Genomic DNA, 23,023 nt, shown 5'->3' on the forward strand with positions numbered 1-23,023 from the left:
TACTGCGTGGGAAGAGTTGGGGCCAGTTCAGGGGAGCATAGTATCTGAATACGTACTGCTCTTCTTTGCTCTTGTCATCAACATGATTTCCTATCATGCTTTGACAGGTAGAAGGACTTGGCAAACAAAAGCATAGTATACCAAACATGAGCCAATAACTGCTTTCACTGCTACTGCGAACCGGTCCCAAGAGATTGGGAACTATCAATGTCATTAAAACAGGTGTTTGGTATTGCCTATAACTGTCCGTCTGTAGTCCGGTCTTTCTCCTGCAGGACTACGCGCGCATCGTAAGAAGCAGGCAATTTCTCATGATGTCCTATATCGCTAGGAAACCATGTGCGATCCATGGAGATGGATTGTACCACTGCCAATCCCATGACCTGTTAAGCCCTCACAGCCTCGCCCCGTCCCGCAACGGAATCTTCTCCCACGCCTCCTTGAATCCACAACTTCTCACCCAATGTGGCTCTCCAGCCTCTACAGAATCCAACGCCATGTGCCCAATCTTTCTCCACATGTCCCCCTTGATTAACATTCCCTCTTTACCCTCCCACTTCTTGCAAACCGCCTCTGCATTAGCGATCGCCCTTACAAGCTTACAAGCATGTCCATCGTCTTCCACTTTATTCACCCTCTTGATGACTTCACCCATACCACTATCTTTTGTCGGCGCGTAGCTGTTGATCTCGTTGATGAGGAGGGATGGGCAGCCGCGCGACACATACATGGTGATGTCGTTCCAGACTTTCCACTCTAAAAGGCGGCGCTGGATGGCGGGTGATAGAGAGGAGGCGGGAGAGAGGAAGGCGGAGAAGAAGATGCTGGAGTTCACGCAATGCATGTAGAAAAAGTCGAACTTGACTTGGTGGGGTGGACGTTGGGCGGCGGGCGTGTAGTATACTGTCGTTGTGTCTGCGTTAGTATGATGATGTACAAAGACGTAGAATACAGTTAGATTGGAAACGAGTCCATGACATACCAGCGGCGTTGATCATCTCTGCAGTCTTCTCTTCTAGTTCCTCCTCTTTGACTGTATACTGCACCGCATTCTTAATCATCTCTTCTGGTGCTCTCTTCAGGATTCCGTCACGGATCTTATTTCCATCTTCAAAGTGCGCTGATTTGCTCAACTTGTCGTCTTTCTTGCACTCATCCAGTATCTGCACGATGGTCTTCCTCGACCCATCTTTACCTCTTATCTCTTTAGCGGCTTTCTCGCATCCATGAAATAGCGGTGCCATCCAATTGTCGTGTACAGCGGCTTGCGCCAGCGCCTTTGCGATGATGGCTGGCTGTTGGAACTCGATGCCGAACCCGAGATGTATGATGGGGTGAAGGAATCCGGCGTACATCCGTACTAGCATGTCATCTGCGTGTTCGGTTTCTGCGAACAGATTTTCTTGTAGTACGCGTTGCCAGCCGGTTTTATTAATCTCTTGTTGGAAATAGACAAGGAAATCATGATAGTATTTCTCCTGTCCAAGATACGACTTGAAGCGCTCAGGGTCGTGCATGTCATCGACGATAGACTCTTTGAGAGGCTCGGGTGGGCGTTGATAAGTTACGTTCGCATCGTACGCTTTTTGGAGTTCTTCTGGTGAGGCGTTGAGCGCAAATAGGATGAGAAGATGGTGGGCAATATGGTTCTAGATGGGAGTTGTGAGTATTTAACATATTATAATGAGCATTGCTATCTTACATGGAATCCGCTCTGATTGAAGAAAATGTGGTGCTTCTCATGGTTTGTTTGCAACAACTGGCTTGCCTTCTGTGCACTTTCGGGTCTCAGCCCGTTGACATAGTATTGTGGCTTTTGCGATGCCTGCAAATGAATTTCGGACCCGGTAGCCATGGTTCCAAATGTGCTCGAACGTGGAAGGCCAAGATGCCTCGAACGCGCAACGTAAATTGGTGTGAATGGTGCACCAAAATTTGGTTTAGGGATAGTCGACGATGCACGCACAGCTCTGGCGAACATTTATAGAGGCTGTCTTCAACCTGCCTCTAGTTTCATGTATAGAGGAGCGTGGGTTATGAAAGCAAAAAATCGCATCGCTCGTAAGCTTATATGGTGTGAGAAGCACGAAGGCAAGTCGCAAAGCAACCGCTATGACGTTTGTGGGGAACCCTGCAGCTCGCGGCGCCCGCCCCTCCATTACGAACCATGTAAATGTCAGCGCGGATCTTCGGTGCATGCATGACGCGAGGTCACGAGTTTCTTGGTGTCATCAGCAAGGTCTGAAATGCTGCGAAATTATTCAGAGAAACATTTTAGATACCAGTACATAATAACATGTCGTATCCTACGTGAGCTACGTGGTCATGAATCCCATTGCCGACCCAAAAACACCTTGCTATGCTTCATATGATGAGGACGAAGAAAGAAAACACTCATACTTTGGCTGCGAGGCGTATATTATCCAGAATATTTCTTCGCCTCCATGCCCTCAGGTGGTTCGGGTACCACGGTCTTGTTGCCAACGTTGCTCCAGTCGGTGCTCAACACTGTACCACCGCTTTCCTGGTAGCTTTTCATCATGGCGCGCTGCTGCTCAGGTGTAGCGCCGCTGTACAGCTGCTTGAAAAAGTGCGATGTCTCATCGCCTTCAATTTCGTCTTTGTCGTCGAGATCATTGACTACCACCTTGTCCCAATTCTTTGCGCCTGACTTGGAGGATGTTGGGTATGCAGGAGCTGTGTCCTTGGTGGTGCGGACGGCGAGAGTCGCATCGGAGGCTTGGGTAGTGGTAACGTGGCCGTCGGGACGCTCGAGGTCATGCCATTTCAGACCGGTAGTTGCCTTTCGCATTGTAATCTCCAACTTGGTGGGCGTGACTCGGAATTTGGATTGCGAGGGGTCGATCTTTTCGTATAGAGGGTCGGCGCTGTAGCTGTATTCTGACGATGAGCCGACGATGGGGAACGAGACGGACACGGATCGTTCTTCGAACTCGACGCTCAGTTTGTCGTTGGGTATGCCTTTGGCCATGATAGTAAGCGTGACAACTTCAGGCGACTGGTACCAGTCAGTCTTGATCTTGTCTTTCGGGGTCGGCGCAACAGGCTTTGGGGCCTGGACTGGGGTCGAAGCGGGCTCTGAAGCCTTGGGGGGTGCAGCAGGTGCTGGAGTACTGGGCATGTCGACGTCTGGTGTCTCCTTGATAGTGATGCTCCTCTTCTCATCGTCGTGCGGAACATCCTTCAGCTTGGTTGCGACCTTGGCCTCCCAGATGGGCAGCATCTTGTCCTTTTCATCAAGCCCCTTCACAATCTTCAGCAAGTACTCGGCATCTGCGTATTTTCCGAGGTGGAACAAGGCGACGGCGCGTCGGAATTGGGCGTCCTTGATGAGTTCGCGCGAGCCGCGTTTCTTAGCGAAGACGACGGCGAGTTCGGCGTCGCTGAGGGACTCGGCATATTTGGAAGTACGCTGGTAAGCTGTGGCGCGACCGATGTAGTACTTGACGGCTGCGGGATTGACTGAAAGAGCCTTGGTGTAGTGCTCAATCGCTTCTTCGGGCTTGCTTGCGCTGAGCGCGGCGTCGCCTTTGCGGGCGTCGTCCATGGCGGGGTAATACGTTGTTGAGCGGAAAAACAGGCGTGGAAGCGACGGGAGGGTTTGGGCGTCTGGGACCTTTTATAGAGGCTTGCTCATGGTTGAAGATGAAAGAAACTGGGTAATTGTACAATCACAACCGTGGAAGCTTCCATTGCTGCCTTCGAGAACCAGGGTCCAAAACGCCGCTAGCCTACGCCCTCACTTTCACCACCACCACCACCACATTCACGTCCGTAGCATCAATTAGAATCACCGCATTCACGTCGAGCAAGCGGATACTGGGAAAAGAGCTATTGTCGTATATGTATTACTATACAAAAGGCCCTGCGCCTGCAATGACGAATCAGGTATATATGTAATGCCGACAACGGCAGTCAAAAAAAAACTCCAGAAACCAGAAAACAAGTGCTCTACATCTTTTCAATACGAATACTCACACGTTACGCTTAGAAGACAAGGACAGCGCCGAAAAGAGCGCTGGCTGCGATCATGCCGACGAAACGAAGGGGCACATCGAGACCAGCCGCAGCACCCTCGTTGTTGCCAGCACTGCCAGTGGAGCCGGGAGTAGGCGAGCGAGTGGGGTTGCCAGATCCGGGGGTAGCAGTAGACTCGCTGGGTTCGCCAGCAAAGTGCGAGCCATCACCCTCGAGACCGGGTCCCTCACCAGCACCTTCGTCCATGAACTTGACAGCGTTGGCAGGGATAGCAGGGAGGGAGGTGCCCTCGACGTGCCATTCATCAGACTCAGCAGGGCACTCGGACGCCTCGCCGTTCTCCCTGAAGCCACCGTCGCCGCGAGGGTTAGCAGTCGCCTTATAAGCCTCGGCAAGACGCTCAAAGTCCGCGTTGGGCTCAATGTCGCCGTTGCTGCCGACCTCGACAAGACCGTAACCGTTGGGCTCGACAGTGTACTCGTAGACGAGACCACCAGAGTAGACACCCGTCATGTTTGTCGAGTACAAAGCCTCAATCTCACCCCAGTTGCGCTGGTTGGTGATGCAGCCAAACTCAGACAGGAAGATGGGCTTGCTGTAGTCGCTGTACGTCCTGACCTTGGCGTCCCATCCAGACTCGGTGAAAGACGAAGGGTCGCACCACGAGTAGTCGTTGAAGGCAAAGAAGTCGGAGCGCTCGTCATCAGTACCGCAGTTGAAGTAGAGGGCTTGGGCCTCGATGTTCTCAGCAACATCAGCAGCCGAGTATCCGACGGGAATGACACGGTTGTGCCTGTTAGAGATGTACTGCTTCATGTCACGAGTAACGGCCTTGATGTAAGGAGCAGCGTTGGTGTTGTTCCTCGCGTTGATGACCTCGTTTCCGGAAAAGAAGAGGAGCAAGTTGTTGTAGTCGGCAAACGCGTCAATGGTAGCAAAGACGGATTGCAGGTAAACATCGTTGTACGAACGGTGGAGAGTGTCCTCGTTCTCTCGGTTGAGAGAGTAGTCGGGTGTGTTGGCATCGAGCGCCAAGTAGATACCGGCGTCATCGAGCATCTTCATACCCTCGTCGTGGTTTTGAGAGTTGTCGATGGTGTAGATACGGATGGTGTTGATGCCGAGCGATTTGAAGTTCTCAACATCGCGTTTGAGACCCTCGAGGTCGAGCAGCGGATCGGCAGCGTCGGCCGCACCACCTAAGATGCATTAGTATCGTGTTGCTGTTGTTATTGTTTTGTGACAACAAACCTGGCTGGTAGGCGACACCGCGGACGTAGAATCGCTCATCACCGGCGAAGAAGGCGTTGCCTCGAACGGTGACTGGTGGTAGGTTTCCCTTGGATTGACGGGCGACAACACTGGCGAATGCTGGGGCAACAGCGGCACCCAGCACGGAGAAGACGACACAGGCCTTCATGACTGGAGTTGGAGAAGAAGTGGAATTAAAAGGCAAATAGAAGAGCGATTGGAAGTCTAACGAGTGACTGGTAAAGTAGGAAAGGTAAATCTCACACAGAGAACAGGCAACTGTTGAGGTAGAAGCCGGGATGGTCAAACTATTTGAAGCGGCAACAGAGCAATTTCTTGGTTCCCCCGAGTGCTACATGTGGAACTTGCCAACCCTCATGGTCTGTCTGGCGCCGCTGCGCGCCAAGTCGATGGGTGTTGGCATGCGCGCAGGAATCGCGGAGACCAAGCAGCCAAGTCCATAGTCGTGAATTAGCAGAAGCCCGCCGAGCCTTGGTCAGGGGCAACAAAGCCAATGACTGGCAGGAGCATGCCTGGTAGACGTCTTGATAGCGAGTGAATTGCGCGTCCGTTGATTTCCCGCCGCTTTACACAGCCTCGTTGAGACAGTCAAGACTTGTTCGTTCGTTGCAGGTCAATTCACCGTCGCTGGAGGCGAGCGCGCGCTCATGAAACGGCAGAACGCTTGGCTCTCGAGAGGGAAATGACGGCCAGCATCGCATTCCAGAAGAGCCCTGCGGAAGGATCAGTACCGTGGAAGGGCCTTTGCTGACGACATAGTTGCGGCCATGCACAGGCTGCAGCTACAATCGTGATGCCACGATTAGTTCTCCATCCCCTTGGGCGGCATGTTTGCCGGGTCGCTGACAGCACTTGTTGCGGGCCGTGGAGATCCGAAGCGAAGCTTTAGGCAGAAAAAGCAGCCTGTCCATCTACTCGGGCATATACATTGTTGACATCGATAGGCGAATTGTGAGGTTTACCATGGTTGGTTTCGAGGTTGGAGAGTTGACAGCTGTCGCAGCTGGGGCCCCGACGTTGACACCCGCGGCGGAGATGGCCCGGCCGGTTGGTCGCTTCCGACGCGTGTCGCTCTTGTCCACCAGCGTTCTCTCAACACAACAGATTACCGTGGCTATACCGATCCTCCACAAACAAAAGGTTTTGTGAGTCGACAGATGATGCGTTTTCGATGTTCCGTATTGATCGCACTTCCTGTGGCACCCATTCCACACAGCTCATCTGCGGCAACAAGCAATGACACCGAAGAGTTCTGCGACGACAAGTAAAGCTTCCACTGTTGCCCGTTAATGCCGTGGGTGACCAACCTCTTCAGCCGTGCTGCTTCTTCCTGCTTCCTTGCTACGAGATACGTTTCCAGTGTGTTGGTGTGACAACGACGTCTTTTTTAGTCCAAAGCCGCTCCTGCTCAGGGAGGACTCATCGTTACAAAGAGGTGGACGCGTCTTCATGAAGAAACCCAAGTACAACAACAACGATCCAGACATGAGAGAAAATTGGTTCACGTGAACATACAACGGCGAGTTCTCCGAAGAGATGTCACACATTGGCTCTTGATGCGTTACTATTCTGGTCAGCACAGCAGACGCATCTATCTCCCCAACCCGTTTGGACCCCACAAATATATGCCATTAGGATGACATAAGAAGAAATTAACATGCGTTCGTTGTCGTCGCGCCCAACTATAGTTTCAGGTGCAACGCGCCCCACGTAAACCCCGGTCGCATTCATTGCAGCGGACGAACCACACGCGAACTGCAGGCGCTACAAGGGTAAATCACCCAACCGCGAGGTTCACGACCCCGATAAATAGCAATGCGAACGCGCAATAGGTCCAGATGATGAGATAATCGGGTGAGGCGCGGTGTATTGCGGCGCGGACAAAGCGAATCCTTGCGTAGGTGTGAGATGATAAGAGTCCTTCTTGACTGCTCACGCTTGAGTACACGAAAACTACTCTCAGTTCCACCACCACCAAAATGCTTCGAAACATACTCTTCACAACTTTGCCGCTTCTCGTGGAGGCTGCGTACCTGGACCCATCGCTACAACAGCAGAAGCCTTTGCTGGACCCTAAGCCAGCGTCTGGCCGTGTGATCCCCATTACAGTATGCTCAGATTGACCCTACGTTACTCTAGACCAACCTAACAAACCAATAGCTAGACCATGATCTTCACTACACTTTCATCAACTCTCCTCCTGTCTTCGACTTAAAGCCTCTCGAGCACCTCCAAAACTCAATAGCTAGCTATAGCACCGGAGGACCCATTCAAGAAACCATACTCGTCAACATCCCTCTCAACAGTTCACAGTCCGGCACCGCCACTTTCTACACCATTTCTGAATCAGATTCATGGTCGCAGGCTGCCGACAGATTCATTTGGATGCAACAGGAACGACTACATCTCCAGCCCATTCTCGGCGCCCAACTCCCTTTGCTCGGTATCGGCATAAGAAAGAGCGGTATGATCTCCATGCCTGCTGAATCCGCCAGTCTCGATCTAAGCACACCATATATCCATGTTCCGAAAGGCATTTGGGACGTCTTGCTACTGGCTACCAGTACTGAACAGCAAGCCAGAGATGGCAATGAGATGCTATATGTTGATTGTGGAGCTTTGAACATCTTCCCTGACCTGGTATTTGGGGTTGAGCGAGGGGATTTTGAAGGAGGAGCTGAAGAGAATGATGGAGAGAACGAAGAGGACGACGATGACGATGTTGACGAACTGGTTGTCAAACCCGAACAATACATACTGCAGACCGCAGAGGGGAGATGCATGCTCCTAGCCAGAAACGCGGATTCTTGTCATGACGATAGGGGAATAATCAAACTTGGCTGGGCAGCGGTCAGAGGCCGTGATGTGGTGTTGGATTGGCATGGGTCAAGGGTTGGCTTCGAAAAGCAGGCCTGAGAATCTAAAGAGAGGAAGGAGCGAAGGATGCCTGACACCGATGGTCATCAAGTTAATGTTTATAGTCCCTAGCGGATGAAATGAAGTAAATCGGTTTGACTTATACCGCTTCGACATTTCCGCGAGAGGATATTGAAGAACGGTACGGAGCCATGCAGACATGAGCAAAAGGTTCGCATAGGGTGAAGGAGAAAGGCATGTTACTAGAAACGATCACTACTCGATCTACATCAAACAGAAACTCAGCGCGACAGCGCCGACAGAGACAAGCAGGTGAACCCAGCCTACTCTTAGTCCACTCGCCGCATCCTCATCATCATCACCCCCTTGCGCACTTCCATCTCCGGAACTTTCCGGATTCGAATCTCCTTTTCCTTGTTGCTGTTCCTTGTTCGTTACACTTCCTGCCACGCAAGCGCCCTCATCCATGCCTCCGTTGTTTCCAAACGCCACATTGGCCGTCTTCTCCCACAACCTTGTCACATTGAAGTAATCCTCAGGCTCGTACCAGATCCGACAACTCGCCGTATCGTTGAGAAACTGTGTTGGTACGCCCGCCGACTCAAAGCCTGCACGGATGTTGTCCTGGAAGTTGACGCTAGCATCGATCACGGCGATGGGCGGAGTTGATGGGAGGAACTCGGCCCAGTCGTTTGCTTCGGAGCGAGACGACGCGAATTGCGAGGTGACGTATTCGGAGAGGGCTTCCATGTAGAGGGAAGGGATTACCAAGGTGCCTTTTGTGCCACCGACGGCTACCATGGGACCAAGGCTAGGGCGGCCGCCAATAGCGAGGCTTCGTACGCCGGACTGTTGGACCATGAGTTCGGTGAAGATGGAGCATGTTGAGGCGCAGACGCCGTCAGTTAGCAAAATTATGTCCTCGGCGCGGAAGGGGTCCGTAGTGAAGTTGCTTCTCGAGTTGTAGCCTGTCATGGTGATTCCTACGGCGGTACGCTCGTTGCTTGTTGTCAGAGGATCACTCAAGTTGTATTTGAGTAGGGCGGTGAACTTGTCGTTGTTGAATCGCTCGGGCGGGTACATGGCTTTCCAGTCTGGGAAATCTTCGCCAGTGGAAGAGAGGTAGGCGTCGTTGCTGAAGGGGCTCGTGAAGAGTTCGGCGTTGAGGAGGTTAATCTCCTTGAAGCTAGATATACTCTCGCCGTAGACCTCGCTGGCTCGGTGTCCGCGATATCGGTTCTGTGTCTGAGGTTCCTGGGATGGGAAGAATTGTAGGTACATATCATACCCCGAGAGTACTTTGCCACCATTATTGGCACGTATATCAATAATGTGTTTCTCCACGCCACGGGATTGGGCTTGCGAGATGTACTCCTGAATTACGGATTGGAATTCCTGTGCACCTGCAACGTCCTCGGTATTGAATGTCGTTGCTACAAGAACACCGATTTCGCCAGCATTGGTATTGATGAAGAATCCGGCCAAAGGCACCTGATCCGCCGAGTGAGCAACGACCGGATCTGGGTAAAGCAATGGCACTGAGCCGTGTTGTTGGGCAAATGTACCCCTGAATTCATAGTCGCGCGGGTTCTCTAAATGCATGGGTAGTTTAGTAGGATCCCTCTTCTTGACCCTAAATGAGCTCGTCTCGGGTCTAATGTATGTATCATAGAATGACTCAGGATCGCTGACATAGCTCCAAGTCTGAGGATCCACAACAATGGCACCATTGCTATACGTATCGGTTGTTCCGTTCTCGAAAGTAATGTTCGTCGTAGAACCAGGGTAAAACCTTGGACTGGTAAAGTACCCATAGTTTTCTGCGGCCTGTGAAAAGAACATGGCATTGAACCGAGTATCCGGATCGTGGTAAGAGTTCAAATTCGCCTCGTCCGTCAAGAACTGTACAACGTCCCTTCCGTCGATTTGTGTGACCGGCGAAGGTTCATAATCAACAGTGCCATTGAAGTCCCCCAAAGCCCAGATTTGGGGCATCTCGCTCCCATCTCTTGACGCTGAGACCAAAGCAAAAGCGCTGCTTCTTCGCCATCTGAAGACTCCTGCATATGCCATACCGTTCCAGCCGAGATGCCCATCGTGCGCCTTCACCATCAAAGATGCAATGTCATTTTCAAAGTCGAATTCATTGCTGTATTGTCCGGATTCGACGTTGCTTTTGATGCTGTCTAAGCCGGCAACGATATCGACAGCGTCATTCGGCCATCCCTTCGGTGGGTCTTTGAGATAATTGAGCGTCGACTGAAATTCCACCATCTTCTTGATCTCATCCACTGTCGATGATGCGGAGGTTGAGTAGAAAGGCAGTGACTTGAGGCATGCGTACGCTAGTGCGGCATCCACGACTGGAAACTCTGAGAAGTCATCCGCCACTAGCTCGGCTATGTCTCCACAAGCCTGGCTCGTCTCTATCGGTCCAGAAACATTCTCTGTGGTTGTCGGGTCAAGGTCAATGTCGTCTATTGATGATGGTGTGGGTGTCGACGTTGGCACGATATCAAATGACTGTGAGGCGTCTGTGGCTGTGACCGATTGTGCTGTTGCAACTGCTAGGAGCGCTGAGAGCGCTATGAAGGACCTCATGGTCTAGGGGGGCGTGCAGACTATACGTTGGATTGTCCAAAACCGTGGAACTAGATATAGAACGGTGCGGTACGAATGGCGTCACTCGTACGAGGGTTGTGGACGTGACTTGTTGAGTAGTAAAGAAGGTGTCTAGTTTTGTGTTTGATCCTTCTCTTTCTGAACAAAACAATGTCTTCGAACGTCAATCCTAGTCGTAAATCTTCGTGCCCTCCGCTTGCGTTAGAGTTTTGTGGATTTGGAATGAGCGCCTCTATAGGTCGAAAATCGATCGAAGAGTGCCTCTCCGGTCTCGTGATACACGTTCCTCAGCCCAAATCTCTCAAACCAACTTCGATGGAACTAGAAAGTAGCTTCCACACATGGGCACCATTGCCATCTTAATCACAATGGACGTAGCTCAGCCTTGTTACCTGTCAAGGCCGTAACCCGCAGCAGCCGCAGCCTAAAAACGCCTCTCGACTCGTACACGTCTGCCGCGCTCTGTTTAGATTCTTGGCTATAAGGGCCCCGCGTATCCCATGCCTGGTACATATCACTCAAAGTAGGCTGGCGTTGTGGCTGTTTTGGCATGGTAGGCAAATCGGATTGAAGAACATGTGATATAAGTGGAGATGCACGGGTACGCGGGACAAGCGTGCTCCTTCGTAGCGGCTAAATCCTGTAGCGTCGCTATTGTGCAGCGCTGCACTTCGAAATTAGAACCCCGATTTTGACGTTCCATGCTTCTCTGATTTGTACTTCCGTCGGTAACGGTCCGTGAGGCTGAACGTCAATGTCACAGCTTGTACTGCTTGATCGTTCTGGGTAGCGAACCTTTTCCTCCACTGTGCGCGCGCCTTCTGTGCCAAGCATTAGGGACGCCCACTGAAGACGCTTGATCCGGTGACGAAACGAGATTGGCTGGACGCCTCAATCGTTCCATCCACACAGCCTCATCATACCGGTGAGGTAATAGCCTGCCATGGCGCGCCGAAAAATATTGTGGAGTGAAGACGCGCCGAATTGTCCGGTCGGCTTGGATGCCTTGGATGTAACATGTAGGATCTATGGACGCCTTGTATGCCTGAGGCGCATCGCTCGTTGGTGTGCAGACGAGAAGCAGGCAGTAGTTGTTATGCATTGAGATTTCGGCCAGGGCAGGGGGTATAACAATCGCAGGATACATGTCAATGGATGAGGTTAGTAATGAATTCATGATTGACTCAATATGATCAGGTTGTTCGAACCTTTCCATAGATCCTGCTATGCCATTGGCGAAAGCTGGATACACCGCTTTACTTCTTGATGCCCACGACAACAAGGTTGCGTGGACTATATTTGTACTCGAATACCGGCTCAACCCACGCGTGTTCGACTTCTTCCTGCTCCTTGAGCCACAGGTATCGGTCGGTGACCACAACAGCTTCCACTACGCCGGCACTGAAGGCCATCAAACTCCACATAACACTTAGTTCCTTTTTCCTCTCGGCATAGCTCACTTCGTAGTCTCTGATATCGTCATCTGTCAACCCATCCATCTTTTCTTTGATAAAGTTTGGATCAACCTCGCAGAAAGAGTTCTCAGCGGTGAGTTTTGCTAATGCGGCGCGGACGTAGGAGACGAAATCGCTATAGGCAAATTTGCGCAGGGTACCGATGGTAAGTGGCGTAGTTTTACCGTCAGACGAGAGGCCAGGACCGCGGCCATTTGGTGGTGTCCAGTTCACCTGAGAGGTGTGACCGTTAGCTGAGACCGCCCCGCCAACGAGACCTTGTTCGTCTAAAGGTGCAGAGACCACACCACGATCTAGGAAGATACGCTGAAGCAGGGCTCGATAGAAATGACGGGTGAAGAAGAGTTCTGAGTCGGTCACACCCCAGTTGAAAGGTGCTTGCACAGCCATCATGCGTGCTGTGATATTGAGCCGTACACCTGTTGGTTGTTTGACTTGTTCACCGTCTGCTTTCGAGTCATCATGAAAAGATTCCAGAGGCGTATGTGGTAGGGGGTAGTTTGCAAGTCTCTCGGACATGGGAAATCCCTGTGGATCGAAGGCTTTGGAAGTAGACTCCAGGCGTGGGTGATTAGGACGGAGCGTAGGTAGCTTGTAGGTAGGAGGGCCAAGGCGTTCTGTGAGCAGATTGTAGCAACATCCTACCATTGCTACTGCAGAGATATGTGAATTGAGAAGCATGGAGCGTAGCCCATAATGAACGAGGTTGCCACATGAGTGCAGTGAAATTACCATCGCGTTTACGTCCTTCGGTTTCGGTACAGCGTTCAAATTGGTAGCTTCAGCAACCACAGAAGTCTCCGAGCTCACAATCTCCTCAGGTACACGTGAGCTGTCCAGGACTTGGTCGATGACGGGTGTCAGATCGCCATCCTTGATCATGTGTTCGACATACTGTACGCTACCATGACCTTCATTGTATATCTGTAGTGTAGAAGTCTTCGTAGCCGGGGTTCGATCTGTAAACCCGCTGGCCTCGGCAGAAACTTCAGCAGGTGCAGGTTTTGAGACATTCTGAGAGACTTGGTGTAGTACACAGCCATCCTCATCGCAGCTCACACCGTTTTGAAGTGGTGACGCTAGATCAGTGTTCTGGGTGGCTGAACCAGATGGTGCTTCCTGGTTGTGTTTGTTTGTCCCCGATTCATCCTCCTTGGCATCAGATGGACTTGGCACATCAGGTTGTGCCGTGGACGCATCTTCCTTGGCCTCTTTGCCCTTTTTCACTTTGCCCATCTTCGCGCGATACTCCTTCTTGTTCCTCATGACCGTGGGTTTTGCTACCAGTTTGGCCAAGATGTCCATGTTCTTTGCTCCTTCGATGTTGTGCTGTTTACTTTCTACAGCGACGATATGCTTGGAGTAAGGAGGTGCAGCGAGTGCGCGTCCAAGGTAGTTCTGACCTGAGCCGAAATCCACAAGATGGGTAATCGGTTTCTTATCAGACTGCGCTATCTCGGAGGTGAGTCTGTCAATATAGCGCGCAAAGTTATCAACTTCGTGCACTTTCTTGACCTTCATACCAGTTGCGATGTGACGAGATATAGCAGGTTTTTGAGGCTCAAGGCCGGAATTGGGTGGAGGGAAGTCACGAGCCAACAGGTGTTTCCGTACAGTGCGGATGTACTGTAGCAGTTCTTTAGGCGGTGCAGGACCATTCCGCCAGGTTTTGTCGTTAACCTGTCCTTCCGGATTGAACTGACTGAGATCTTCCCTCATCAAGAGGTCCAAAATATCCATGATATCTCGCGTTTTGAACCATTCTCGCCATGACTGTGGCAAGATGTGCGAATAGAGACTAGGTGACCTGGTGTAGAAGTCCAATATATGGACACCTCCACATAGTGTCTGGAGCAGCCATGAGGAAGTCGTCAAGTGCAGCAATGACTCGATGTATTCTTCAGTATTGGTGAAGTCGGGGGAAAGGGGAAGAGGCGTGTCCGGACCCATTGCGTCATCCAATCTCTCTTATGCGGAGGGCGGTATTGTTGCGTATCCGCGATCTTGGTGAGTGCGCCATCGAGAAAGTGTGGTGGAGTTGGGTGCTCATTGTGGGTGATTTTTTTGGGAAGGTGGGTCCGTGCCGAGGTGTTGAGGCGCGTCATCGCTTGTAGCGGACAGCGTATTGACACGCTCCTACACCTTCACCCACGCTTCATCGACCGCCATCTTGCTTCACGGCTATACTCTGGAGGGACAACCGGTGTCGCACAGCGCAAGATGATGTCATCACAGAACGACGAGGACCCTTTCCTCCAGGTGCAGGCGTAAGACGGCTCCATTCGCGGTTTGGGCATCTCCATTGACACGTGCTATAGAGACGTATTGTCTGCCCTCAACACGGCGCGACCGCTCTTCAAGTCGTATCTGCGTATCCGTTCCTCGGCCTCATCGGCAAACAGTCCCGAGCTTCGGGAAGCGCGCAGCGAACTTGAACAGACGCTCCAAGACCTTAGTCAGGACCTCGAGGACCTAGTCGAGAGCGTCAAGGCCGTGGAGCACGACCCCTATCGCTTCGGCCTGGAGATCGATGAAGTCGAGCGACGGAGAACGCTGGTCAAAGATGTTGGCTATGAGATCGAGAACATGCGCGAGGAACTGCAGCAGACGGTCCAACACGCGAAGAACAAAGGCAAGGTCGCGGCCAATGGCGACGTCCTGCCCGACCCGGATTCCTTCGAGGAGGAGGACAACTACGCGGCATTCGAGCAGGAAAGACAAATGGAGATGATGCACGAGCAGGACGAGGCTCTTGACGGCGTCTTCCGTACTGTCGGCAACCTGCGACAGCAAGCCGATGACATGGGTCGCGAGCTTGAGGAACAGGGCGAACTGCTCACCGATGTCGACAACGTGGCAGACAGAGTCGGCGGTAAACTTCAAACAGGTCTCAAAAAGGTCGGCTGGGTCATCAAACAAAACGAAGGTAAGATTCGTGCGATCCGTGTACTGGGCGTCGTTGACCGACTCTCCTAGATTCCTGGTCCAGTTGCTGTATCGGCGTCCTCATTTTCGTCCTGATCCTCCTCCTCGTTCTACTCTTGTTCCTTTGAGTGCGGAATTCTACCTCAACCTCAGGCATACACGGAACACGTCCTTCCGAGCCCCAAAACGCCGAAACACCAGCGCCGAGCACCATACGTCCTCTTGTTTGCACTAGCTCTATCATAGTATGATCGACAGTCACAGCCGGCGGCACCGCATCGAATCTGCACACATCGTTGCCGATGCACATACAACAAGAAACCCGAGACTTTGTCGCAAAGTTGCCGGATCCCGTTTCTTGGCTTGCATTGCCGGTGCTATTATGCGGGCAATTTATCTGGGGGACCCATCCTTCATTAGCGCTTTTGCATGAATGCATTGCGTGTGCAGTGAAGGTGCCCTGTGACAACGAGCTGGTTCCCACCGCTTGATCACGTACGTGAAGAATACTCCCATAGTATACGACTGGCAGACGTGCTGCCATTGAGCGGGACTGAAATGTTGCACATTTCTTCAATTGTCGCCTGTGCATGGATGAGTGTGAGAATCCTCACGCCAACGAAGGCACCCATATGCAACGTCTGTTCGTTACACAGAATTTTCACATAATGTAACAAAGACAGTTAAAATCAGGAAAGAGCCGTACGTGCGAACAGACCACCCGCTCAAGGCAGGTAGCGTTGCCTCTGAGACGTCGCCTGTATGAGACGTTCAGGCTCTATCCAAGGACTTCTTGAAAACCACAATCGTCATTGCTTCTTATTAGGCCGTTCTATACCCAACTATGCCCTAGCCACACTTTCCTCAATGTCCCGTTGTTGTGCTTGCGATAAGAATACCGCCTTTCTTCCGCTTGCGAGTCATCACTCACTGCATGGCTGCATCGCACTACAGCCACAGCGATGCTGAACAACCGCACACCAATTCAGAAACCAAAACGGTCAAAACCAGCCTCAAGATTCCGCGCCGAAAAGTCACTCTCATCTGCATTACCCTCCTTCTTAATGTGTTGCTCTGGAGTGCCATTATATGTCTTGTCACTTCACTCTACCAGATCATATCGGATCCGCAGGACATGACAAACGTTGCACCCGTGGTCTTGACGTTAACTTCAGTATGTGCTTGGAGTCTTGCAGCAAAGAACAACACTCACTGGATCTCACAGGCTCTCATGACAATCGCCTACACGTTCATACATACAGTTTTTTCCCTCAAACAAAAGACATGGGAGCAGCAACAGCGACACACTTCAGCTGTCAAGAAGACTTCCTACGTTGCCATTCGCCTAGTGATTTCGCTATGCGTCTTGTGGCTGCTGACGACGGGATGGAACATGATAATTGTCGCCAGAAGACCTGTTTGCTTACATGAGGCACCCGGACTTGAAGGTTGGGAATTCGGTTCTACTTGCTTGGGAAGCCGTATTGGCATCGCGTTTGCCGCCATATCGCTGTATGTCGAAAACTGTTCCTTAAGCTTGTGCAAGATTTAATTATGTCACTAGAGTTACGTCATGTGTGCTTTTTGGAGTACTTGCCGTTGTCAATCGTCCCTTCGAGGCTCATCTATTTAGACATGACTATCAAAAGCCTGCAGATATATCGCGTTCGCCACATCCTTCCTTTGGACAACCTCTAACTGGAAATCTAACATGGACATTGGAGAAACGTATTGATGACCGACCTATGTCTGTATCGACACACAGGAGCAGATCATTCGAAACGGTCAACCGAAGTAAAGGTCTGGCACCACCAATCGTTTCAGCTCCTTCTCGAGTTCGCTCATCGGACTCCAGGATTTTTACTTCGCCTTACGCGCCGCCACCCATACCTCCTGCTTACATAGCGGCACAGCGCAACTCGTCAGCCTATACTTCAGATCGCTCATCCCATTCGTCCATGAACCGTGGTTTCTTGACACGTCCGCCTCGGTTGTCTGGTAGTACGCGAATCCCTGAGTCTGTACCTTTGTCCGTACCAGCCCAGTATCCAATGTCTACATGGCGCGCCATACATCCCGAAGGTCCTACTTCAGTTCCACTGTCGACACACTCGCGTCCTCGTTCTTACAGCACTGGGTTATCTTACCAAAGTGAATACTCGCGCTCCTCTGTGTTTCTTACTCGCCCAGCTCGTCTAAGCAACTCAAGATCTAGTTCGCGACATGGATCTGAGGAGTTGAAAAGTCGAAACTACCGGTTTTCGAGCAGCATCGTTGAGAGCAAGAGCGCTAGCCCTAGAGGGGGTGCTTATGCCATCAAGCATGGTACACCTCTAGCTCATACGGAACATGTCAAACGTCAAATTGAGCACCATACGCGCACGGCCAGTGCCCCACAGGCTGCCTCACACAGAGAGTTTCAGAAAGAGGCTGATGTAAAGATCGTCACTCATAAACCTGTGCCAGTTCGGCAATTGAGATCCGCTAATCGTGTGGGAATCTCAAGCGCTTTCATTTATGCTGAAGCAGCAGAAGATAGCGTCAACAGGATGTTGAGCGACTCCCGGAATAAATTGGAAAGCGCTGGGTCAGTGAAGGCAAGAACAATGACCTTCGAGCAAGTAAAGAACAAGCCGTTGCCGAAGATTGCTATCTTTAGCGTCGAGCTCGATGGACATATGGTACCAACTAGATGAACGAACATCCTAGTATACAAACAACGCCAAGCCCCTCATCCGCGGCTCTTGGAAACCATTCCATAAGCATGAAGATCGACACAGCGTCAACCAACAACGAAAGTAAGCGAGTATTGCTTTGGGAAACGCCGACCTGGAAACAAACGGTGGAACGGGCCGCTCATACGTCAACTTACTGTCGTTTCAGGCCCATCTCTGGTCGTTGCTGATGGGCTACTGTTGGTCGGCCATGGGGTCAGCAGCGCCATCCGTCAGCTTACAACGGATGGCGGGTGACTTACCAGGCCGCAACCCGGATGCTGGTCAGACATCTTACTCGCTAGATACAGCTACACGAGCCAGTAGTCTCTGCGACGTCTCTCGGCCATAACTTACCACCACCAACGCTGACCATTTACAATCGCTTCGTACTGGCAGACCTTGCCGGTGAGCTCCGCTTCGGTTTGCACGGTCCATTTTCTTATGTGTCCTACGCTAGTCAATCGCGAGAAGATGGCCACTCATCAGACCTTATGGAGCACCAGATGAACCCACCTGCAGTACCTGAGTGCCAGCTGTGAATGATGAGTTATGTCTCCATGGCGGCTTTAAGCATCAAGCCGGGAAGCAAGTAGAGCGTTGGCTATTCACAGCCGATGTTTGCCGCTTTTCAAGCATAGACATAGGTCAGCAGAACAGAAGAGGAAAGAGCTCGTAAGCGTAGGACTTCTACTAGGACGCGCTCATATACGAGCTATAACGTCATCTTTTATGTACCCGTGCGATAGCAAAAGCGGTTTCACGCTCGATCGGGTGAGCAATCAACAACATCACTTTCTCAACTCGACGAAGTCCTGTTGTTTGGCGGCTTATCTCACTTCCATAAAGACATTAGCAAGGTCTTCCACCATGGACTGACGTATATCATACCGCCAAAGAAAATACGCCACCAACTGGAAAGGTTGGAAATATTCCAAGCCCAGAACTTCTGTAGCATTTCATAGGGAAAAAGAACCTTTGCTATGCATCACAAAATTTACGGTAACGGTGAAATGCTGAGTATATCCGAGGCATAGCCCTTCTGCTATAAAGCAGAGTTCAATTCCAAAGAAGAGATGCCAACCTTGCTACAATTATTCATACACTCGATCAACAATACTATTACGTTTCAATATCCCGATCGCCAAGATGCAGTTTGTAACCCTTGCCACCTTTCTTGCCTCCATGGCCCTGACCGCTACTGCCGCGCCTGCCAACAGCATTGAGGTTCGCCAGGAAATTCCGCATGTTCGCGCTACTTGTACGTGATACCTCTGCATGTGCGAAAGCCACTCAAGGACATGACTAACCTTCGCATCAATCTCTAGTCTATCGCGACACTGGATGTGGCCGCGACGGAAGCTCGTACGGCGATGACTACGACCCACTCCAGAACACCACCGCCACCGGCCTCAGCACATGCATGAACCTGCCTTCAAGCTTCAACTTCCCCAGCACTTACTTCAACGAGACTAGGAGCCTTACCAGAACAAGTATGTTCTTACAGTATGCCAACGAGATTCGGGTATGGGAAACTAACCAGTGACATCTAGTTCGTTTCTACGACCTCCCTTGCTCTCAACTTACCACTATCGACAGCAGACATCATATCGATATCACGCCTGGTTCGGTTGGTTGCCAGACGCTGACACTCAAGTCTTATGTCACTTTGTAGAAAAGTTGGTATGATGAGGCATCAGTCAGCGAAGGGAATGAGAATAGCTTTGTTGGGTGGCAGTATGATGTGATTTGAGTCGGGACCAAGACTCCGACTCTCATTACGGTGGCGCTGGTGCGGGAAGTAACTTACATATCCTAGATTCTTCTAGTCACTCGTTTATAGCAGAATACAATTACGCGGGGCAACCCAGCATGCAAACCTACAACAATTTGGATGACATACTGGCCGAAATACGGCATAAGTGCTTGACTTTTTCTGACTGGCGAAAGCTGGCCAATTCTTCGGAGTTCAATTTGTAACTACTGTTAGGCAAACTAAAAAGACCTGTCAGCTTGCAGTAGGCGGATTACAACCTATCGATGCTGTCCCTCGGCACGTGGGGGAGTATGCATGCACAGCATTTCAGCTTACCTGCAAGACCGAGAGGCTTAGAAAGCCGTCTTTAAAACGTGACATGAAGATTCAGTCCACGCAGGTGGATCTTTTTGTCGCTGCCTCGTATAGATCCACCAACCACCAGCCAACAGTGCGCTCTCCTTCGTGTTGTATCGCCTCTCAGCTTATAGAATATTCCTAGAAGGCCCTAGTCGCTCAATAAGAACTTCTCACAAAGCATCATTCGTACCATATCAGACCAAGCTCATGTGAAAAGATGCAAGCCACCAACTGCGCGATCAGAATCGAGCTCGATAGCGGAATCGGTGTAGCAATGCAATACGTAACGTCAAAGGTGCTTATACCTATGAATCGATAACTATGTGATTGCACAGGAACCCCGGCGAGACATATAAAGCAAGCATTGCACACCTACTCGTCTTCTCTCATCTTACCATCTCATCTCATCACCTTATCTCCCCATTCATCTATATCAGAAATCCTCTACTTCCAAATTCCAGCCATGCAGCTCACCATCCTCACCACTCTTCTCGCCACTGCGCTCACAGTGAGCGCCACCCCCGTCGAACTACAGGAGAAACGTCAACTTGAAGGTGCTGCTCGTGTCTACGCCCGCTTCTATCGGGACGGCGGCTGTGGTCCCTCTCCATGGGCCGAGGATACTGTCTTCCTTCAGTCCGGTACTGTGGGACTTGCTGGATGCCAGGATCTGACGGTTGGGCCGTTCCCTAGCACCTTTTTCGATGTCAACAACTTCAGCAGAACCGGTACGTGATACATCATAGTACGCAGGAGTGATTCGCTAATATATATAAAGTGAGATTCTTCAACCTGCCTTGCTCTCAGCTTACTTCGACTACGAGCGGAAACTTTGTCGATATAAAGCCCGGACAGACCCCAGGGTGCCAGAACTTGGCCATCCGCTCTTGGGTTACCATCTAGGTAGCCTCGTATCGTCGAATGTTAAATTCGCGATTGATGCGAAAGCGAAAAATAGAAGCGGCTTCAAATCATGAGACCGATGATAAAGGTAGAAGCATCGAGAGTCGCAGAGAATTTGTGAGATCAGTCGGGTCCAACACTCCGGTCTTGTCTTGCGGGTGTTATTTCCTACCTTCTAAGTCGCTCATTTGATAACAATACAAGATCTTGGGGTCGCCCCCGCTCATGAATGAACAAACACCTCTGATGCAACGTGGAAGTAACCTTTCGTTTGTCTACGGGAACATTACAGCAGAGAAATGACAAGTTCAACACGATAGTCGTGAATGCTTGGAAGAATAGTCAATCTTTTTTGGTTTTTCGCTACTACTTCCTGTTTGACTTCCGGTTATTCATTTACCTTGGACGGTGAAAGTACATGGCTCACATACAGTTAGACTTATTCCCCGGCAAAGTTCGTACGATGAACACTTTCGAGGTCTCCTAGTGCACGTGGCAAGTGAAGGATCAAGTGTACAATGACTCCTCTTTGTTGGCTTCGCCTCATGTTGTGTCACGCCCCCTCACCAGCCTCGCCGCAACCATCTCTGTGCTACTGGCAAAGAGTCAAGAAAATTACTTCCTCCAGGCTCATCCTGCCACTTCTTATTCAGTCCACCTACTCAAAATTCTGAACAACTACTTCCCTTGTATACTCGCAATGCGTCTCCTCAATCTAATCCTCTCCAGCGTCTTTACCATCTACGTCGTAGCGGCTCCTACAGGCTCCGAGCTACGCTCTCCGCTCACCGTTCCGGTTCCCGGCTCTACGACATACGATGCTGATGTCGCAGTAGCCGTCGCCTACGCTCGCTCTCAGCCTTCCTTTCACACTGTCAAGGTGTCTGCTACCACCCCAAGACAGAGAATGTGTGGCGAGTACAAACCTGCAAACAGGCCTGGATCCGAATTTGTATATTCGACCGGAGGGTTACTCTGCGCCGAGACAGAGCATGGCGAGGAAATGGAACGGTTCACCAACTACCACTGTGGAATCTGTATGATCTTTGATGGTAAGTGTGGCGGTCATTTCCTGTTTCCCTAATACAACCGCTTTCGACGCGGTGTAGCCTTAAGAAAAATAGAATCACTAATGAGTTTTTTAGAATCTCAATGCCAAGGCAACTTGATAGGAGACTGGGGTCCGGCTACGCCCCCAATGGAACTCCCGGGCGACAAGTCCCATTGGGCCCATGGCGGCAAGAGCTACTGGTGCGTCTGAGGGAGACTACAGTTGCTATGACCTCTCCAGGGATGGGACTCGTTTAGCAGCTAAGGTGCAAACAGCAGCTAGCAGCGAAGACAGGTGGTACATGGAGGATGAAGTTTTCCAAGTTGCGCAACAACGAGCTGATGAATATATATGTCAATCACACAAAAGCAGCGCTTCATTGCTTCTCGCAGAGGAAGCTGGAGAAGACAATCCGTGTCAATAATTGAATGCAAATGAGGATTGATAAAGGAACCGTGAAGAGTCGCTGGTGACACTGACTTATATGTCACAAATTGGTGCCAACGCATAACATCCTAACATGTTTTCCTCTCAATCATCTTACGAACGGACAAGCATTTCCTCCTTGCCTTCTCCCTATCCTTTCTCAATTTCCAATGTATCCCCAGCGCCGACCCATTAACAACACAAACATCACAGCAACTTGGACAAACATACCGTTACATGTCAAACTTGGCATTTCACAAGCAGAAATGGATGCCCATCTAGCTTTGCACGCGCACGTGCACGATTACGAAGAATGCGAGGGAGTGTGTGAACCAAACTTGAAATCCGAAGCGGATGAACAAGCATGTCTGGACACCGTGATAGAGACCAGGAAGTTGGCGGAGAGAGAAGCCGTAGAAGGGAATAGGAAGCAGCGTTCAGGTGGGCGTGACGACAATACGAAGATGGCATCGAATGAGGATGTTATGGCTGTCATCAGTATCAGTGACGAAGCCACGGTGGTTATAATAGACAAATGTGCAGAGAAGATGGCCACCACAAGGGTTATACAGAACGCCAAAGCACGTGAAGATAAGGAACGAAAGGAAAGCGGACACGCATCGAGTGAAACATGGACAGAGAG

The 23,023-nt window shown here is 50.9% G+C and overlaps 10 protein-coding genes across 10 annotated transcripts; 5 read left to right on the forward strand and 5 right to left on the reverse strand.

Moving 5' to 3' along the window:
• Window positions 1-394: 394 nt before the first annotated feature.
• AA0111_g5668 (hypothetical protein) lies at window positions 395-1,855 on the reverse strand (the record flags this gene model as incomplete). Its single annotated transcript, XM_028651805.1, has 3 exons — window positions 395-903; window positions 983-1,649; window positions 1,703-1,855. 3 exons carry the CDS (start codon window positions 1,853-1,855, stop codon window positions 395-397), a joined length of 1,329 nt encoding a protein of 442 aa, XP_028506824.1.
• Window positions 1,856-2,419: 564 nt separating this feature from the next.
• On the reverse strand, window positions 2,420-3,568 carry AA0111_g5669 (hypothetical protein; the record flags this gene model as incomplete). The annotated part of the gene is made up of 1 exon (XM_028651806.1): window positions 2,420-3,568. The coding sequence occupies one exon, from the start codon at window positions 3,566-3,568 to the stop codon at window positions 2,420-2,422; it is 1,149 nt and encodes a 382-aa protein (XP_028506823.1).
• A 440-nt stretch (window positions 3,569-4,008) lies between these two features.
• On the reverse strand, window positions 4,009-5,419 carry AA0111_g5670 (1,3-beta-glucanosyltransferase gel1; the record flags this gene model as incomplete). The annotated part of the gene is made up of 2 exons (XM_028651808.1): window positions 4,009-5,198; window positions 5,251-5,419. The coding sequence occupies 2 exons, from the start codon at window positions 5,417-5,419 to the stop codon at window positions 4,009-4,011; spliced, it is 1,359 nt and encodes a 452-aa protein (XP_028506995.1).
• Window positions 5,420-7,250: 1,831 nt separating this feature from the next.
• AA0111_g5671 (hypothetical protein) lies at window positions 7,251-8,187 on the forward strand (the record flags this gene model as incomplete). Its single annotated transcript, XM_028651809.1, has 2 exons — window positions 7,251-7,379; window positions 7,432-8,187. 2 exons carry the CDS (start codon window positions 7,251-7,253, stop codon window positions 8,185-8,187), a joined length of 885 nt encoding a protein of 294 aa, XP_028506996.1.
• A 225-nt stretch (window positions 8,188-8,412) lies between these two features.
• On the reverse strand, window positions 8,413-10,749 carry AA0111_g5672 (hypothetical protein; the record flags this gene model as incomplete). Its single annotated transcript, XM_028651810.1, has 1 exon — window positions 8,413-10,749. The coding sequence occupies one exon, from the start codon at window positions 10,747-10,749 to the stop codon at window positions 8,413-8,415; it is 2,337 nt and encodes a 778-aa protein (XP_028506993.1).
• Window positions 10,750-12,026: 1,277 nt separating this feature from the next.
• On the reverse strand, window positions 12,027-14,195 carry AA0111_g5673 (hypothetical protein; the record flags this gene model as incomplete). The annotated part of the gene is made up of 1 exon (XM_028651811.1): window positions 12,027-14,195. One exon carries the CDS (start codon window positions 14,193-14,195, stop codon window positions 12,027-12,029), a length of 2,169 nt encoding a protein of 722 aa, XP_028506994.1.
• A 270-nt stretch (window positions 14,196-14,465) lies between these two features.
• Window positions 14,466-15,298, forward strand: AA0111_g5674 (hypothetical protein; the record flags this gene model as incomplete). Its single annotated transcript, XM_028651812.1, has 3 exons — window positions 14,466-14,512; window positions 14,564-15,171; window positions 15,222-15,298. 3 exons carry the CDS (start codon window positions 14,466-14,468, stop codon window positions 15,296-15,298), a joined length of 732 nt encoding a protein of 243 aa, XP_028506998.1.
• A 3,735-nt stretch (window positions 15,299-19,033) lies between these two features.
• Window positions 19,034-19,559, forward strand: AA0111_g5675 (hypothetical protein; the record flags this gene model as incomplete). The annotated part of the gene is made up of 3 exons (XM_028651813.1): window positions 19,034-19,145; window positions 19,213-19,377; window positions 19,438-19,559. The coding sequence occupies 3 exons, from the start codon at window positions 19,034-19,036 to the stop codon at window positions 19,557-19,559; spliced, it is 399 nt and encodes a 132-aa protein (XP_028506999.1).
• Window positions 19,560-20,463: 904 nt separating this feature from the next.
• AA0111_g5676 (hypothetical protein) lies at window positions 20,464-20,903 on the forward strand (the record flags this gene model as incomplete). Its single annotated transcript, XM_028651814.1, has 2 exons — window positions 20,464-20,728; window positions 20,779-20,903. 2 exons carry the CDS (start codon window positions 20,464-20,466, stop codon window positions 20,901-20,903), a joined length of 390 nt encoding a protein of 129 aa, XP_028506997.1.
• Window positions 20,904-21,603: 700 nt separating this feature from the next.
• On the forward strand, window positions 21,604-22,164 carry AA0111_g5677 (hypothetical protein; the record flags this gene model as incomplete). The annotated part of the gene is made up of 2 exons (XM_028651815.1): window positions 21,604-21,955; window positions 22,049-22,164. The coding sequence occupies 2 exons, from the start codon at window positions 21,604-21,606 to the stop codon at window positions 22,162-22,164; spliced, it is 468 nt and encodes a 155-aa protein (XP_028506957.1).
• Between the last annotated feature and the right edge of the window lie 859 nt (window positions 22,165-23,023).

Source organism: Alternaria arborescens (assembly GCF_004154835.1).
Source record: "Alternaria arborescens strain FERA 675 chromosome Unknown contig_11, whole genome shotgun sequence".
Taxonomy (NCBI): Eukaryota; Fungi; Ascomycota; class Dothideomycetes; order Pleosporales; family Pleosporaceae; genus Alternaria; species Alternaria arborescens.